This window comes from Syngnathus acus, unplaced genomic scaffold (genome assembly GCF_901709675.1).
Source record: "Syngnathus acus unplaced genomic scaffold, fSynAcu1.2, whole genome shotgun sequence".
Taxonomy (NCBI): Eukaryota; Metazoa; Chordata; class Actinopteri; order Syngnathiformes; family Syngnathidae; genus Syngnathus; species Syngnathus acus.
The window spans coordinates 69,157-87,635 of record NW_023590231.1 but is presented as its reverse complement, the minus strand read 5'-3'; the positions used below and the strand labels follow the sequence as shown (position 1 = coordinate 87,635).

The window sequence follows — 18,479 nt, the reverse complement described above, 5'->3', positions numbered from 1 at the left end:
GCCACTTTGGGAACCACTGCTTTAGAACTCCAAAGAGGCTAAAGACTTAGCGACTTGCTGTAATTTGTAAATGATTCATATATTAAAATTAATGACGGACATATTCATAAAGTGGTTATCTATTAAGATTTGGTGCTCATCCAAATAGTGTTCATATTGTTTGGCAAGTTGATCACTTAGCTTGCAAGTCTAAGGCTGCATTTTCCTACTGGCACCAACCCAGCACTAGAGAAAAACAACTTTCAGCCTTTTTTTTCCCACTTTTTCTATTTTTTGAGCCTTTTTAGTAATTTCCAATTGTGTTTGGGATGAGGCAGGAGGAAAAAAAAACCAGCTAAGGTCTTCAAAATCCCAAGATTCAATTGCAATGCTTACCGGCTTAATGGTACCGGTCCGCGGCCCGGTGGTTGGGGACCACTGCTCTAGATTGACAATGAGCAAGTGCCAGGTGTCGTCAATCAACATGTGGCCGTTGCCCTGGAATAAAAGCAGGTTGCTGAAGGCAAATTTTGAGGTCTTGTCTTGAGCTGCCTGGTGAGGTAGGTAGCAGTAAACGGCGAGTAAATGTGTGTTTTGTGACTTCAGTTGTGTATCTTTAGAGCCCTGCCTGAAAGCTTGCTTGCTTGCTTGGGGTGAGCTTTCACGCACCCGGCTGCGTAATACTGTTTGTTGTATCATGTTGTATGTCTTGGATATTGCGTGGATAAACTAAACTAAACTAAAAGCTTGCAAAGGTAATGCGATGTTCAGCAATTGGTAGGTGTAGTTTTGGAAAGTTGGCCGTTTTTTCCCACTTGTGACTGAACTAGGAAATTTATCGTATTTGATTCCCAGATCACCTACTTTCAATTTTCTTTCATCATCTCCTGTTGGAAAACAGAAAATGCTGAAACACTGACTTATCGGACAGTTTTAGATTTAACATTGAGTTGTACCTGTGAAGGTTAGTAAAGTTTACCCAAATGATTTGTCACTGATTTTTGGACAGAATCCCCACAGCGCCCGAACATGTCTGGCCGTGGAAAAAAAGCTGCCCCAAAGACCAAATCCCCGGTTTCCAGATCTGTTCGGGCCGGCCTCGTCTTCCCAGTGGGCCGCATCCACAGGATGCTGAAGAAGGGCAACTACGCCAAACGTGTGGGCAGCGGCGCACCCGTCTATCTCGCTGCCGTCCTCGAGTATCTCTGCGCCGAGATCCTGGATATGGCAGGCGACGCCACCAAGCAAAACCAGAAGAAGCGCATCTCTCCACGCCATATCCTGCTGGGCGTGAGAAAGGACAACGATTTCAATAAACTTCTGGCTGGCGTCACCATCTCTGAAGGCGGTGTGATCCCCAACATCAACGCGGCGCTTCTTCCGAAAAAGACCAAGCCCCCCGCAGCGGAAAACACTTCTGATGATGTTCAGTCACAAGACTTTTAATTGCCATTTGTACCCGTTTATTTAATAAAGGTATTTTCTTATAAAAAAGACTTATTGAGTGCTGAATTTCTCAATGCATGTACGATATACAAAATGACAATGCTACTTGATTGTATTTGACACAAAAGCCGTCGGAGAGATGAACTGCAAACTTTTAAGAAGCTCAGTGTGGTGTACTGCCGCAAGTATAGTGTCAAATATTTTTGAAAAATTATTCAAATTTGACTGCAGATTAATGTGGAGGTCTGTACTACCACCTGCTGGTTGAGTGTTTTAATTTTTGGGGGGTTTGTTTTTCCCTTAAACATGAAAATAAGGGGAAAAATCGCTGTCAAGACACTGGGAAGTTTATTAGGAAATCACAATTCATGAACATTCGTTTAGAGACTGGTGAATAAAAGTTGAATAGTTTTTAAGTTGAGCGTTAGACTAAGACCCCCCCAAGCGGAAAACCCTTATGATGTTTAGTCACAAGACCTAATTCAACCCGTTTATTTAATAAAGGTATTTTCTTAAATAAGACTTATTGAGTGCTGAATAGAATAGAATAGAACTGCGGCCCGCGGACTCTGTTGTGGGATGCCAGCACTGCACCACTGGCGAAGTTTGTGATCTCCAGGCTGTTGGGGTCCTGAACTCTCTCTTTCCCCCGTTTTACTTGTGTGTTGATCGTGTGCTGTGTCTCGTCACCGTGGGATGGGGGGAACGAAATTTCGGTTTCTTTGTGTGTCTTAGCATGAAGGAATTGACAATGAAGCTGACTCTGACTCTGATAATGATGGCTCCCTTCGGTTGTCTGAAGCTGGTATTACGTTCCGGATATTTTTTTTAGATGCCTTTGTTAAGGCCTCAGGGATTCGTTGGTCTAGCGCACCCTAGCACTAGTTTTGCCGAAGTAACTCATGATATGGCCCCGCTCTACTGGGTTGAGGAAGTAGCGAGCCTACTTCCCTTTTTTCGGGGAAAAAAAAAAAAAAAATCAAATTAGCAGAAGTATGGCAATGATAGTATTTGAAAATGAATTTAATGCATTAAATCACTAATTCTAACATTATATATATAAACACTTAACCGTGGGAGTGCTTCCGCCAACTCGATCGTTTTCAACAACATAATATTTTACTTAATACGAATCAAAATGATTTAATCGAATTATAATTATCCTGCAATTCATTTTGAAGGCAAATTAATCCCTCAAAACCATCCTACGTAGCTTTGACGCGGCCCGACTAAATAGGAACTGGCCCGTGCCCGACCGACATTTACTAATGATAGCTCTACCACTAATCCCAATAGTCGAATTTGAAAACCTTCGTTATTTTACTTAAATAAAACAAATATTGAAACGAATTAAATGTTTAATGAGATGTGCTCATCCCTCAAATAATTATGAAGGCAATTTGCTCCCCAAAATTGTCCGGTGCGGTCCGACAAAATAGGAACGGGCCCGCACTTCGACGGACAATTAAATTACTTTTAATTCTTCTCTCAAATGAAATATATCTGATTCAAACACGTTCGTTTTTTTTTTGTTTTTTTTTTATTACGGTATGATTGCAATGCATACCATAATAATCTCCTATTGATAAATCGAATGATCAAACCAACCACAAACCAGCGATTGCATACCTCATACAAATTAGCGCACCACGAATTAAATGAGTATACAAAACACATTTATTGAAGAAGCATGAAATAGAATTACAAATCTCAATCCTCCAAAAACCGAACAATCCCACTCACTGATACACTTGCAAATAACATCATTCAATCCCGGAGCACTTTTGATTGTAAAACAAAAATCAGAAAAGAAGGAAAAGGTAGCTCCCAATAGGGAAATAAAGTCGAGCGATCACCCGAGCGCGGCGCGGCGCCGCTGCTGCTCACTGCTCCCCTCTCCCCCAGGGGATGGATCAAAATCACACGGGGATGGGTCAAATGCAGAGGACAAATTTCACCACACCCAGATGCGTAAACCTAACCCATTTTTATAGTCTTTGGTATGAGCCGGCCGGCCGGGGTTTGAACCCACAACCTTCCAGTCTCAGGGCGGACACTCTACCACTAGGCCACTCACTGAGCTGGTCAAATATATAATTGATATGAATGTTTTTTATTTTCCCGTTAGCCCTTTTTTCATGTTCAAACTGAATAATGTTACATTGGCTTTTTCCAGTCTTGTTTTAAAAGATCATTTTTGAATGAGTTAGTTGAATTACCAGAGTTCATTCTACATGTCTGTGTGCTCGCCCCTCCCCTCCTGTGTGCCCATGATTAGCGTGATCATTCTCACCTGCCTATCGCGTATTTAAGTCCTGTCTGGGTCACACACTTCCTGTCGGATCGTCGTTGCTGCGACTGGTAATAGTCAACCCTGTCTTTACGTTGTCCTGTTGTTGGTGAGTTATGAAATGAGTTATGTGGCCTCTTATCACACACAGCATTCTGTTAATGTTTAATATTGCTAAGCCAGCTTGATTTATCCAAGGCTCCATGTAAACCTGACTGTTTGGCTCTGCGGGTATCAAATGCAATTCACATTTTGCCATCAAACAAGCACATTCTTCAGATGTCCTGCAAATCCTATTGACACACGCAAGCAACACCTGCCACTCGGGAGGTTGGCATAAATCGCTCATGTTGGAATGTGAGTGGGTGCGGTTTGCGTTTTTTTTTTTTTTTTTTTTTTTTTTAAAAAACGTTTATTTCGAACATTAAATAAATACAGGAAAAAAATAAAAATACAGAAAAATAACTCCATAGTACAATAGAACATAAAAGAAAGAGATATTGCATTATAATTTTCCTTTATCGTAAAATCATATTTGTTCAAAAAGGGAGGAGAAGGAAGCCTAAGCTTATCTGACTGTACCCCAGGGGTGGGCAAACTGGCGCTGGAAGGCTCCGACGTTTGGTGGCTCGGCGACTTCCCGACAGGGAAGAAGCCTCGGCGTGATCGCTCCTCGACGAGATCGCTCTTCAATCAAAGTTTTTGAACAATGAAAATAAGACGAAAAGAAAATCTTCTTGTAAGAACAATGGTTTGCTGTTGCGATCCCAAGCGGGGTTCCTGCAAAGTCTGATGCGCAACGCTTACTTCCGGGTTTGAAGATTAGACAATTGATTACAAATGCACACTCCTAGTCACGTTATCCAGGGCTTTGACGCCCTGCCAGCTCAACTGTCACTTTTTTTACCGTTAATCATTGTGGAGCGCATGCAGTCTTTCAGCGTCTAGACAAGTTCAGTAGCTGTCTGTCTCGGTGTCTGCTGGTTTTGGCGTACCGAGCTCTATAACGCCGTCCGGAGGGGAGTACCGTTTTTTTCCGTGTATAATGCGCAAAATGTAACTAATTTATTGTCCTAAAATCTGGGGTGCGCATTATACATGGGTACAAATTTAATTTAATTTTTTTTTTTTTTTTTTTTTTTTTTTAGAAAATCATGGTACAACAAAACCAACAACAGGACTGACCGACAATAGTGTGTTTGTACTGTGCTCTGGTCATTTCGTCAAAGAAGGGATAATAGTCCTCTTCTCTTGACTGATAATGAATGTGATAGTTTAATACAATCAGCAAATAACAAAATGCATATTACAGGTAATATTTTATTTCACAACACTTTGCCTTGTTCCTTTCGTCTCTGCTGTTCACTTCAAACACGCTCCATACGAACGCAATGCTCTCGTATCAGACGCTTGCTCGATCACCTGCTCGTTTGCTGTCACAATGTACCCTACACAAATCCGAAACATTTGTTGCGGCTCCGAGTCACGACGAGGGGCAAGTTTTGGTTTCCAAGGGTGTTTTTATTCCTCTTCAACGTCTCTCCCATACAGAGCCGCCTTTTTCACATGTCCGCACGTCACTTTCCTCTCTTTTCATCTGATCGCGGTGGTGCCTTTAAGGGCAGTCGGAGAAATCAATGCCAACAAAAAAAAATACATCCAGCCTAGTTAAGACCATACCAAAGACTATAAAAATGGGACCCATTGCCTCCCTGCGTGTGTGACGATCATTGGGACTTTAAAAAAAATAAAATAAAATTGGGTGCGTATCATACATGGGTACAGGCTTTTTTCCAGCATCAACATGCCATTTTTAGGGTGCGTGTGTTGCCTTTAAGGCCGTAATTTCATCAATAAATAATTTCATATGGTTACAATGTTGTAAAAATGTTCCAATAAGTTAAGTAATCATTTCGATCTTGTAATAATAGATAATTCATAGTTTAAGTCGAAAAGTATTGTTGTGAAGCGCTACTTCCGGTTTCGCCGCGCTACTTCCGGTTTCGCGGAGCCGTCTCCAGGATGTTATCAAGTAGCCATGCTGTGGAATGCGGTCAGACTTACATCTGTTGCCATCTGCTGTGATTCATTAACAAGGCAATGCCGTAAGTCGTGTGTCGTTTTAATCTTAATGTTTACGCTGATATTTTGCTATTATTTTGTAAATTGTATTGGATGAGCGCACTTTATTTTCATGTTCTCATCAACCATTGGCTGACACTATGTAACGTCTGTTGCAGTTTTCACCGCTCAGTAAAGAAAATTACAAGCTAGTACAGTCTCCTGGGTTCTTTGCTGGTGGTTTAACTACGCGTTTCCTCAAGACGCTACAGTGCGTATTATACATGGGGGCGCATTATACACGGAAAAAAACGGTAGTTCAAACAGACTGCAACCTGGGTGAGAAGGGTATGTAGAGATGTTCCTTGCACGTTTCCTGGTCCTGGACAGGTACAAGTCTTGGATAGATGGGAGGTTGATGAACCATGATCTTTTCTGCAGTCCTGATTGTCCGTTGCAGTCTGTGCTTGTCTTGTTTGGAGGCTGATCCAAACCAGACAGTGATGGAGGTGCAGAGGACAGACTGGATGATGGCAGTGTAGAAGGTCTTCAGAAGCTCTCGCGGCAGGTTGAACTTCTTGAGCTGTCTCAGGAAGTACAGCCTCTGCTGGGCCTTCTTCCGGACAGAGTCTATGTGGCCGGTCCATTTCAGTCCATTTCAGCAATACACCAGCAACAGAGCAGCCCCGCCCCCTCCCACCCCCATTCACCATTAGTGGATGGTGTGTGTGTGCACGTTTGGAAGAAAAAAGGACCTTAACTACATTTAGTAAAGGGTTTGTGGTGCCAACATTAGATTATTTAAAATGAATTGATGGAAAAAAGTTTAATTTAGAAATGGACTTTTTTTTTTTTTTCAATCACATTTTAGATGATTCAAATATTTCTCATCACATTCATGCTTTTTTTTCTTTTCTCCCAGAGTTGGCAGGATTATGCAAAAACTGCTTAACCTATTTCCATAAAGCTGTACGGAGTGGTTGGACATGTACAAATGAAATATCCAGTGCATTTTGTTTCTGAAACAGGTCACAAAAAACACTTTTTTGATTCCTTAATGCCCCTGGAAATGTTTAATATTCAAATATGTCGATATAAAAAACACTTGTGTGCTATTTTTGTTCTACTACAGTATTTTTTTTTTTTTTTTAGTCAAAGGCTTTTTTTTCTCCATTTTAAATTGTACACCAAATTCACAAAGCCTCTTTCTATGCAATTGTTTTTTTCCAGGCCTACCTCCGCTCAATCGGCGCCATTCTCAACCAGGATGAACAATATTTCGTCCAGGCCGCCCAGCACTGCAAGTCGCGAAGCTGCTGCATCCAGAGCTACCACGCTACGCAGGAGCACAGCGATGCAGCCTCTCTATTCTGCTATCCCAGTGAGGAAAGGTAAGAGGGGAGATCTTAAAATAATATTTCAATCATCAATTTCAATGTCTGCTGAACCAAGATCTCAATCTGTTTTCTGTGTTGTCACCACATGTCCATCGGCCACCTTCTGCTGCAGTTGCAAAAAGGACCGCAGCGCCATCAGCTGCTGCATCCAGAGCTACCACGCTACGCAGGAGCACAGCGATGCAGCCTCTCTATTCTGCTATCCCAGTGAGGAAAGGTAAGAGGGGAGATCTTAAAATAATATTTCAATCATCAATTTCAATGTCTGCTGAACCAAGATCTCAATCTGTTTTCTGTGTTGTCACCACATGTCCATCGGCCACCTTCTGCTGCAGTTGCAAAAAGGACCGCAGCGCCATCAGCTGCCGCAAAAAACCCAGAATCTTCCAAAGCTCCAGCCGGAGGAAAGCAGCCTTCTCCCTTCAAACAAAGCGGAACACAACAACCCGGTCCTGCAAAGCCTCCAGCGGCAAGCAAGATACCCCTCCGCAGAACCCCTTCCGGTGCGGTTGCAAAGAGAACAGCAGACGAGCTTTTGCGAGGCGTCGTAAACGCTCTCGCTTCCAACCCTTCACCAGTTTACCTGACCGAGGATGAAGCCAGTGAGGCAGAGGACTACGAGTCGGTCCTTAACAGGACCTTCGTGTGGGAGTCCCCCGGAGAGGACCCCGTGGACTAGTGAGATGATCTTCAACATTTCTAATCGTCAACATTTATAAGCAGCTCTGGTTTATGATGAGGCATCATTGCTTGACTAATGGCGAGCCGATCATTCTGAAATGGGGCTCAAGAGGATCTCAAAGACCGAATATGTTGCTTTTGTTGAAATAATTGTCTTAAGATAGCGATGTATCTCCTGATTTAATCACACCTCCCTACCTTTAAACTTTAGAGCAATTCAAAGCTCTGATATGACTGTTCTACAGGTGAGGAAAGGCAAAATATTTGTGGCTTGAAAGCACAGGCCTTTGGGTAAAAAGATTTCAACGTCAATAAATCAGTACTTTTGAAACAGAAGCCACTGACCCCTATTATTGACTTTCACCTTGCACAGTTAGCGCAATACTAAAAACAACGTGAACACGATTCCAATCAAGTTGTCTGTTTCTTAGCAGCGATTAAAGTACTGTTGCCTTTTTGAGAAATAGATGTCTGTAAATTGGCAACATTGACTGAGATTTTGCAAACTGGTCCCTCTCTGTGCACAGTCATGTTTTTAATAAAATACGTGCATGTCAACTAGTATAGATGGCTAATGAATGAATTCTGTTTAATTGGATTTGCTTAGTTTAATTTTTTTTGTTTTGGTCATGAATATTAGGTTGACATTTCCAAAAAATAAGTTCTTCTCATAGTATTTGATGGTTCTGCTCAATAAAGATTATGAGGCTGTCCTTGGGGGAGAAAAAACTCTCCTTTAAAAGGGGTCCCTGTACCCAAAAAGTTTGAGAACTGGAATTTATGACATTCATTCCAAGAGTGCATAGAAATACCGAAGATGTTGCCATTTGACTTGCATGATCATCCCAGTAAAGCTGCCAAAAGAGCTCTCTCATTCAAAAGCCTGGGCACTTCTCTCAGCAACATTCTGCAGGAAAATACAATCTAAAACTCATGAAAGCTCATTTCAAGAACAAAGCCAGGAATTCTTTATTCATGCCCGAAGGGAAAAATGGTTTATTGGTACAGTTGGACCGGTTCCCATACCAAAAAACAAAAACAAAGATGCAAGTATTAAGTACATATGGTTGCGGATGTAATGACCAAGCCTGCAACAAAATTTAAGTTGGCAAAATTTGCTGGATTTATGTTTGGGTCTAACTAAAGGAAAATGGACTTGTTTTCTGACTAAAATGTCAATGTAATGTTTTCTCTAGGTTTATAATGTGAGAGCAAGTGGGGGTGTTGAGAGATGCTCTCAATTATACATTTTCCTATTTTATGTTTTGTCAGAATATGTTTAAATCGTGTTATTTTCTTATGACAGCATCTTGAGTTAGTGTGATTGGAACCACCTGTGATGACCTGTTAAGTGGGCGTGTCTAATAAAAAGCCTTCCTGCATGCTGCACAGTTGGTCCCTACAAGCTGTTGCCACAGTAGTCGCAGTGAATGGTGTGCAAACAGAGTTGATCGTCCTCCTCGTCTTTCTTTATTTTATTCCACTGAGTTTGGTGCGATTGTGTTCCTCACAATTACCTGCTGCTGTATGGCTACTCTGCCAACAGATGGACTCTGGCCTCATTAAACAAGTGGTCCGGCAGCAGTTCTACATGATATGTGCTGTCACTCTGAACCACCTGCCGCTCAGGAAGGACATGTGCTCATGGAGCAAAGGGCTTCAGATCAGGTAGTGGCCACCTGCTTTTATCTGCTGACTTTTGCAATTAATTAGTTTTCAATTAATGTCTGACTTTTTAAACGCAGTCGCACACACCCTGACCTGTTTGCGTGCTTCCTCTGTGGTCAGGTACAATGTGTGGCAGTTGGAGTGGCTGGCGGAGAGGGAGCTGGCCGACTGCGCCAAAGGAATGTTGGAGCCTCTCGTACAGGCCGCACACCTGCTGCTGGTCAACAAGAAGACTGAGGCAGACGCTCAGGCAATCTGCAACATGTGCACGGACGGGCCTCACCACCGCACAGGTTCATCATCAGTTCATGTTTTACATCACGTGTGGTTTTTGTTTTGATCATCGCGTGTTCTCCATCGTAGATGGTTAAAGTGTCGACGCTCTACACGCCAGTGATTGAGTTTGAAGAGCGCGTGACAACCACATCCATCGCAACCATTAGTGAGTTGTTATGATGGGCGAACATGTGGGCGGAGTCTTCTGTCATAGAAGCGACAGGTGAGAGGCTCCCGCCGGTAAAGTCAAGTTAGCAAGGAGAATACAATACAAGCGGACGGTGTAAGGCAGTGCTTTTTCAAAACAAAAGCTATAAAAATGATGGTTTGCTAATCCACACATTTCTGTGGTTTTTGTTCTTTCACACTTGAACTGATTCCTATACTTTTGCGACATAGGAAATATGATCATACAAACACACAACAAATTTGACTTTAAAACAAGTTAAGTAGCAGAAATAATTTGAAAAAAAACTAACCGGATCTGTCGTTTTGTTCTTGTCAGCTTAAATGATGATTTTGGTCATAGTTGAGTTAACTCAGGGACGAAAAAATGTCGGTAACTTACAGAGCAGATGTTGAAGAAATATTTCGCCGTTAGGGTTTAAAAAGTTCTATGACAATCAGCCAGTCATTGATTTGATTGAAGCCAAAATGGGAATGCTTGATGAAGAATGCTTGGTAACGAACCAAAAAAAAAAAATTCAACTGGTGCTGATTTTATTCAATCTCTTGCTCTCAATGACAAACAAGCCATTTGCTTTACAGTTTCCTCAAGGCACTGATCAAAGCTGGCTCCAAAAGCTGTACAACTACCCGGATGGCAATCCCTTGTTTGAGAGGCCCAAACTGTCAAATGAGACCTTTGTCATCCAACACTTTGCAGACAAGGTGCGGAACACAAATCAACATTCAAATTATTGGAAAAGTTAGGACTGAAAGGCAACTTGCGCAAAGTCTAAAATGTCTTGGTGAATTGAGATTCATGAAATTCAAATTATTTTGATTAATTAATTACGAGTTGTGTCCAAATTCACCATTGCAGTGTATCATGGTGTTCTTAATATTTGTTGTCTGTTTTGCTGCTCAAAAGGTAGAGTATCAATGCAAAGGTTTTCTTGAGAAGAACCGAGATACTCTTTATGAAGAACTGGTTGCGGTTTTGAGAGTCAGCGAGGTAAACAAAATAAAACAAAGACTTTATGATCGTAACAATACATGACAAAAACAAAAGTACTTCATGCTCTTCTTGCCACTGTTATCAGTTCGCCTTTCTGGCCCAATTTTTCCAAGAGGAGGGGCCGAGTGTTCCAAGCATAAAAGGTATCAAGGTGAAGCCGGCCAGGCCTGGTGTGAAATCTACCAATAAACAGCTGAGGGCCTCAGTTGGAGCTAAGGTGGACATGTTTACCCCGTCGCTGTGTGTTTAGCAGTTTTGGTCATCTTTTGCTGACACCTTGTGAATATACTAGTTCTGCAGCTCTCTGTCGTTGCTGATGGAGACACTGAACGCTACCACGCCTCACTGTGTGCGCTGCATCAAGCCAAACGATGAAAAGCTGCCATTTGAGTAAATACTAGTCAAGCCTTATTTATTGTCTATATAGCCTTATTATCTCCAGAATGACAGTTGTTTTTTTTCTTGTTTTTTTTCTTGTTTTTTTTTTTTAAGATATGATTCCGGAAGGGTGGTGCAGCAGCTGCGGGCCTGTGGAGTGCTTGAAACAATTCGCATCAGTGCCCAAAGTTACCCATCAAGGTGATCTGCTTTGAGTACATATCAGTAAACGACAAAGGTTTTGCATATGGTGATGTTTGCATATTCCAATGCAAAAATCTTGTGTTTGCAGGTGGACCTACTTTGAGTTTTATAGCCGCTACAGTATCCTCATGACCAACGAGGAGGCGGGCATCAGTGACAAGACACTGGCGTGCAAAGATGTGCTTCAGAGGTTGAGTCAGGTGTGGGTCATTGCGTCGGTGATTTATTATTATTCGTTTCCTGCTTCTCCAATTACAACCACAATGCTTGTGGGGGGTCGCGGGAGTGCTGGAGCCTATCCCAGCCGTCATCGGGCAGCAGGCGGGGGACACCCTGAACCGGTTGCCAGCCGATCGCAGGGCACACAGAGACAAACAACCATTTGCACTCACACTCACACCTAGGGACAATTTGGAGTCTTCAATCGGCCTACCAAGCATGTTTTTGGGATGTGGGAGGAAACCGGAGTGCCCGGAGAAAACCCACGCGGGCCCGGGGAGAACATGCAAACTCCACACAGGGAGGGCCGGAGGTGGAATCGAACCCGCATCCTCCTAACTGTGAGGCGGACGTGCTACCCAGTGCCCCACCGAGCCGCCCTGTTTTAATAATGTTGTTCTAAATAACAATTAAGTACTGTGATCCCAGTTGTATTTACAGAACTGCAGAATAAATATCAATGAAATACTGCGATTTCAGTTGCATTTACTGGTTTATTTACTGCACAAACAAATGAACGGTATTGTATATGGCAATGCAGTACTAACAGTAGTAGCAGGTAATCATTGTAAATTGAGTTTCTCACTGTACAATTTAAATGCTGAATCAGTGATTTAATATTAATCATTAATAGAATGACCCATTGTGCTGTCCTCACTCTGAAGCATCTAGTTTTTCACCAGCTAGACAGCGGGTTAACAACGCTCCAAATAATCAAACTTGGTTTCTTTTAGCTGATTTATTTGTAGAATGGCCTCAAACCATTGCCCACTTAAGACCGTCGTAAAACTTGGAGAAAATACAAGTAAAATTGTGCGTTAGCTAAACACATACAAGCTACATCACATTTACAGTGAATAGGTTCGCATTAAACATCACATATAACCAAAATAAAATATTCTTTCAAAATTCGAATAATACTCGCGGACAAATCTTGTCCAAGGCACAACATAAAAGGTTTAAACATCAGCTCTTAACACATGCACACGAGTCGACATTGCTTGCTGCCATCCTGTATTTGCTCTCAAAAACAACTTCCCACTGCAACCATTAGAGGGAGGTAAAGCACTACATGTAAACATGTGTTTCTACTTAAACTTATTACAAAGGGCAGAATACTTAGCTTTTTTTTTAAATATCTATTTTATATTTTATACATTTCTTTCTATTTTTCAGTAGTTTCTTTTATCCAACTTGCATAACGTTTTTAACGACACTTTTTATTGGTCCAATCGCATTTTCAGGCTGCCCTGAGCACGTTTTCTAATTGTCCACCTCCCTTCCCTGGTGTTGGGTTGGCATAGTAAAAAATGCTCTTGGGGACTTCAGAGTTCCGAGTTGACCAAGGCACATGAAAAGATGACCACCTGCAACGTTTGGTTTAGGCGTTACACCAACTTTCAGTTCGCATTTTCAGGCTGCGCTGAGCACCATGGACAACTCCGCACAGTGCGCGGATCAGGACCGCGGATAGATCCACGCTGTATATGGTGCAGCACCATGGACAACTCCACACCGTGTGGCTCAATGCCTAGGCTAGCTCTGCGCCGTAGATAGTGCAGCGTCGTGGATAGCTCTCACACGCTTTCGGATAGGGAAGTGTTCTTGCTGTACAGCACTGTGGACAGCGCTCATGAACTTTTTGATTGTTAGGGACTCTGGCAATTAGGATTTTAGATGTTTGCATAATTTGAGAATAAGAATATGTAATAGTGGTCATATAGAACGTGGTTTTGCCAATTCAGCACCGTGGACAGCTCTCAAGAACTTTATTTCTGTTAGGGAATATGGCAATTGGGATTTTTTATGCAGTCTTTCAAATCCCCTGCATTGTTCTTGGTAGATCGCTTAATAAACTATCTCTCGCACAGCTAGACAATATTAACATATGATGCAGGGACACTGCTGACCCGCATGCTTCAGGAAGCAGCTCGGTCGGCCGTTCTTATTGTCCATGTGCCGAGACACAGCACACGTCCGAGTAGCATGCATCAGCACAAGTCAGAGGAGCCGCTTGACCTGATTAGCCGACATCGGCTGTAGCCTATTCCACCTCCCTTCACTGTGGTTAGGTTGGCATAGCAAAAAATTGCTTTTTAAGACTTCAGAGTGCCGAGTTGACCAAGGCACATGAAGAAATGACCATCTGCAACGTTTGGTTAAGGTGTTACACCAACTTTGACTTTTTAGTGCTCCAATCGCATTTTCAGGCTGCGCTGAGCACGTTCCACGTTTTCTGTTTTTGTTTATGTTTCACACATCACAGCTTCATTGGAATTGTTGGGTTTTTTTTGTAAATTATGTGGAACGCCAAGGGGGCAACTATTTTGCAAAGCACCGAATAGATTACATTTTGCAATCTCCGTTTACAGAACATCCAACCTTTATCGCCTCAAATATACAGTGTGAAGATAGTGACACGTAATGTATTATCTGGAACAATGTCAGTGGCAAAGGAAAAAGCTTAATGTATTGAATCTCTCAGAGGATACTGCATCAACAAAGCATTATCCTTCATAGCTGATATAACCACATGAGCCGGTATCATGAAACCTTAGTAAAACACTGCAACAGTTGCAGTCACAGTTGTCTCTTCAAACTGTACTTTGCTTGAAGGAAGCCTTATGTTAACTGTCTCCAGAAGCACCGTGGACGCTACAGAGCGGGACAGCATTTGTGAAGGCATGGAAAGTATACTTGTATATCACTTTTAAAGGATCAAGTTGTCTCGTAAAACTAACAGTCCATGATATACATTAAAAAAAAAAAAAAAAAACATTTCATTGAGGAGAGAAGAACAAATGATATAAATCAGTGGTCCCCAACCACCGGGCCGCGGACCGGTACCGGTCCGTGGGTTACTTGGTACCGGGCCGCCAAGCCGCACAGAATTTTTTTTTTTTTATCGACGATCAATTAATTCAGGTCAAGACACTCGTCCCGGTCACGTGCCAGTCGAGCCCGCAAAGCTAATATGTGGCGACAGGCTAACTAACCAGGCAATGAAGCATTCAAAACTGCTTCAACACATGGAGACCAAGCATCCTGCAATAAAAGACAAACCTTAATCACTTCGGGTGTCATTGTCTCTGATTACGTCTAGATGGGACCGGCTCGTTTCTGAGAAACAAACTCAGTGCTCCCACTAATTCAACGTAATGGTGAGTTTTATTTTTGTCATTTGTACTTGTTTTTATGTCAGTCGTATCATTTTATTTCATCGTATTTATATATTTATTATAAATGTATTATTTATTTATTTATATAAATGTATTATTTATTTATATAAATGCCGGTCCGCGAAAATATTTCTGACATGTAACCGGTCCGTGGCGCAAAAAAGGTTGGGGACCACTGATATAAATGACACCCATTCAGTAAGGTTTACAATTACGGTAAAATAGATGAAACACTGGTTAGCACGTCCGCCTCACAGCCAGGAGGGTGTCGGTCCGATTCCACCTCCGGCCCTCCCTGTGTGGAGTTTGCATGTTCTCCCCGTGCCCGCGTGGGTTTTCTCTGGGCACTCCGGTTTTCTCCCACATCCCAAAAACATCCACGTTGAGAGGAGCCAGATGAGGTGGCTCGGGCATCTCATCAGGATGCCTCTTGGACGCCTCCCTGGGGAGGTGTTCCGGGCATGTCCCACCGGTAGGAGACCCCGGGGACGACCCAGGACGCGCTGGAGAGACTATGTCTCTCAGCTGGCCTGGGAACGCCTTGGGATCCCCCGGGATGAGCTAGATGAAGTGGCTGGGGAGAGGGAAGTCTGGGAGTCCCTCCTGAAGCTGCTGCCCCCGCGACCCGACCCCGGATAAGCGGAAGAAGATGGATGGATGGATGGATGGATGGATGGATGGATGGATGGATGGATGGATGGATCCCAAAAACATGCTTGGTAGGCCAATTTCGCACTCACTGGGTGTGAGTGCGAGTGCGGATGGTTGTTCGTTTCTGTGTGCCCTGCGATTGGCTGGCAACCGGTTCAGGGTGTCCCCCGCCTACTGCCCGATGACTGCTGGGTCCAGCGCGCCCGTGACCCCAGTGGGGACAAGCGGTATAGAAAATGGATGGATGGATAGATGAAACAAGATGGCAGCAAAGCTTTTTTTCGCCAATAGTCACCTACCTATCTACCTACCTCCCCAACCGATCAAAAAAGAGCTGTAATGATGATATCTTTCTTTGTCATGGTTGTGGTGTCAGAAAATATATAGCAAGATGCAAAGTAGCAGCAACAGAGAAGAAAAAGTTTATTAAGTAAACAAAAGCTGTGCATAGGAAACCAGGTTGGGAGTCTTTTCCAGTTGAATTTGGGGGAAAGGCGGGGTAAACCCTGAACTGCTCACCAGTCACAATTATTCTGATTCACTTGCTCATGTTCGGGCAATTAAGTGTCTTAAATGAACATGAGCATCTATTTGAAATGAGGAAGGTATCCTGAGTCCCTAAAAAGAAGCATGGGCAGAAATTGGTGACCGGATTTTCTCTCTTCAAAACCTGAGTAACTGCTTCAGTACATTCCTCCACAAGTGTGCGAAAATCTGGGCTACACCTCACAAACAAATGTTCAAGTCAGCACTTTGCTTTGACATTTGACTGAGAAGGAACAACTGGTCTAGAGTGTTGCGTATGTGTTTTTACATAGCTTATTCAAGTCATAATGGTCAATGTTAAAACTCATTCTCACGCCTGCACATGAAGGACTGGAAAATAACCCAAATCAAGAAAACGTAACCAATCTAAGCAGATCGTGAACCCGCAAGTTTGTTAGCAGACTGCTAACAGCTGATTTACCGGAGAACAGCTGATTGAGCTGTCAAAGAGAGCTACGACCAACGTGAGCAATATGGGGCCGAAAAAAAACCTAACCATGTCCACGGAGGAGGTCGAGGACATAAAAAGGTCACTTGACTTCCTTTCGGAAGAAGTTTCTGCTGTAAGGATGCAGCAGAAAAACATCTTGGCACTGGTGGAAGAGGTAAAGACGCTCCGTATGCTCAATGCTGAGAAGGACAAGCGGCTTGCCTACCTTGAAAGTCGGGTAGCGGACATCGAGCAATACACAAGAATAAATGACATTGTCATCACGGGAATAGCGATCAAACCTATATCTTATGCAAGGGTCACTGCCCTTGCATAAGATATAGGTTGCAACTCTCAATGTTGAACTTGACCACAGCATCGTGCAAAAAGTCACAGGTTGAATTAAACTCATGAGAATAATCACATTCAAATAAAGCTTATAAATGAAAACATGCAATTCAACTAACAGCAACAGAAAAATACAACAAAGGACTCAAGGCGGCAAGTAACGATGGATGTGAGCAACATGCAAGCTCAGCCGAGCAACAGGTAGCTGAGTTTCTGCAAACTAAAGGAATAACTATGGACTCCAACCAGGTCGAAGCCTGTCATCCACTGCCCAGAAGAAACAGCAACGACAAGCCTGCAGTCATTCTGAAATTTGTCAACAGGAAGCACAAAGTTGCACTTCTAAAACAGGGTAAGTTGCTCAAAGGTACAGACATCTACATAAATGAACATTTGACAAAGACCAATGCGGATATTGCAAAGAAAGCACGTCACTTGAGAAGAATGAAAAAAATACAGAGTACATGGACCAGAAATTGCAAGATATACATCAAGCTTAATGGATCACCAGAAGAGGCCAAGATACTGATGGTGAGGAGTATTGAGGAACTGGAAAAGCTCGAATAAGTATCCTCAATTGGAGTGGACTTGGAACTGAATGGAGGTAACAACACAAAACACAAACATAATGTTCAGGGACACTACTCAACCTACATCAAGCAACAATGGACAGGTAACACAGTGGATACAAGAACATGAACAACTCCAACTGACGTTTGATTACAGTGAAAGCAGCACTCTGGACATAGATCAGGACATCGACCCAGACAATAATTTCTTCTCCACCACAAACAACACATGTTATTATTACAGCAATGATCAGTACAATACGGACATCTTAACAAAAGATAAGCTATCTATTATCCATTTCAATAGCCGGAGTCTATATAAAAATTTTAGTAGCATTCGGGATTACTTAAACACATTCAAACAATCATTTAATATACCGTATTTTCCGCCCTAAAAGGCGCACCGGGTTATAAGGCGCACCTTCAATGAACGGCCCATTTTAAAACTTTGTCCATATATAAGGCGCACCGGCTTATAAGGCGCATAAAATAGAAGCTATACTGCATCAAACTGAGGTTGACTAGGGTTGCGGTATGCATCCACTAGCCAATAACCAACGAGCCCTCTATAAACAATCGCGTTTCTCAAACGATCTCCTATAAAATGATCAGAACTGACTAAAGTTCGATCTAACGCATTGGTACTACTTACCTATGTTTCCCTTCCATATCGATCCGTAGATTTACTCGAAACATTAACAGAGCAGCCTATTTTGACATGAAATAGCCTGGTACGTATAGCAGCTATCGCAATAGCATTAGCCATCCGCAAAGTCTCACGAGCCTCAGCGAAGTGTAAACAATCGCGTTTCTCAAACGATCTCCTATAAAATGATCGGAACTGACTAAAGTTCGATCCAACGCATTGGTACTACTTACCTATGTTTCCCTTCCATATCGATCCGTAGATTTACTCGAAACATTAACAGAGCAGCCTATTTTGACATGAAATAGCCTGGTACGTATAGCAGCTATCG

The 18,479-nt window shown here is 42.6% G+C and overlaps 2 protein-coding genes across 2 annotated transcripts; both read left to right on the top strand.

Moving 5' to 3' along the window:
• The first annotated feature begins 459 nt into the window (after window positions 1-459).
• On the top strand, window positions 460-1,457 carry LOC119119012 (late histone H2A.2.2-like). The gene is made up of 2 exons (XM_037245652.1): window positions 460-539; window positions 989-1,457. Exon 2 carries the CDS (start codon window positions 1,009-1,011, stop codon window positions 1,423-1,425), a length of 417 nt encoding a protein of 138 aa, XP_037101547.1. The 5' UTR covers window positions 460-539; window positions 989-1,008; the 3' UTR covers window positions 1,426-1,457.
• An 8,987-nt stretch (window positions 1,458-10,444) lies between these two features.
• On the top strand, window positions 10,445-13,253 carry LOC119119010 (unconventional myosin-Vc-like). Its single transcript, XM_037245651.1, has 8 exons — window positions 10,445-10,479; window positions 10,567-10,689; window positions 10,892-10,975; window positions 11,064-11,195; window positions 11,271-11,368; window positions 11,471-11,557; window positions 11,649-11,760; window positions 13,197-13,253. Exons 1-8 carry the CDS (start codon window positions 10,453-10,455, stop codon window positions 13,251-13,253), a joined length of 720 nt encoding a protein of 239 aa, XP_037101546.1. The 5' UTR covers window positions 10,445-10,452.
• Window positions 13,254-18,479: the final 5,226 nt, after the last annotated feature.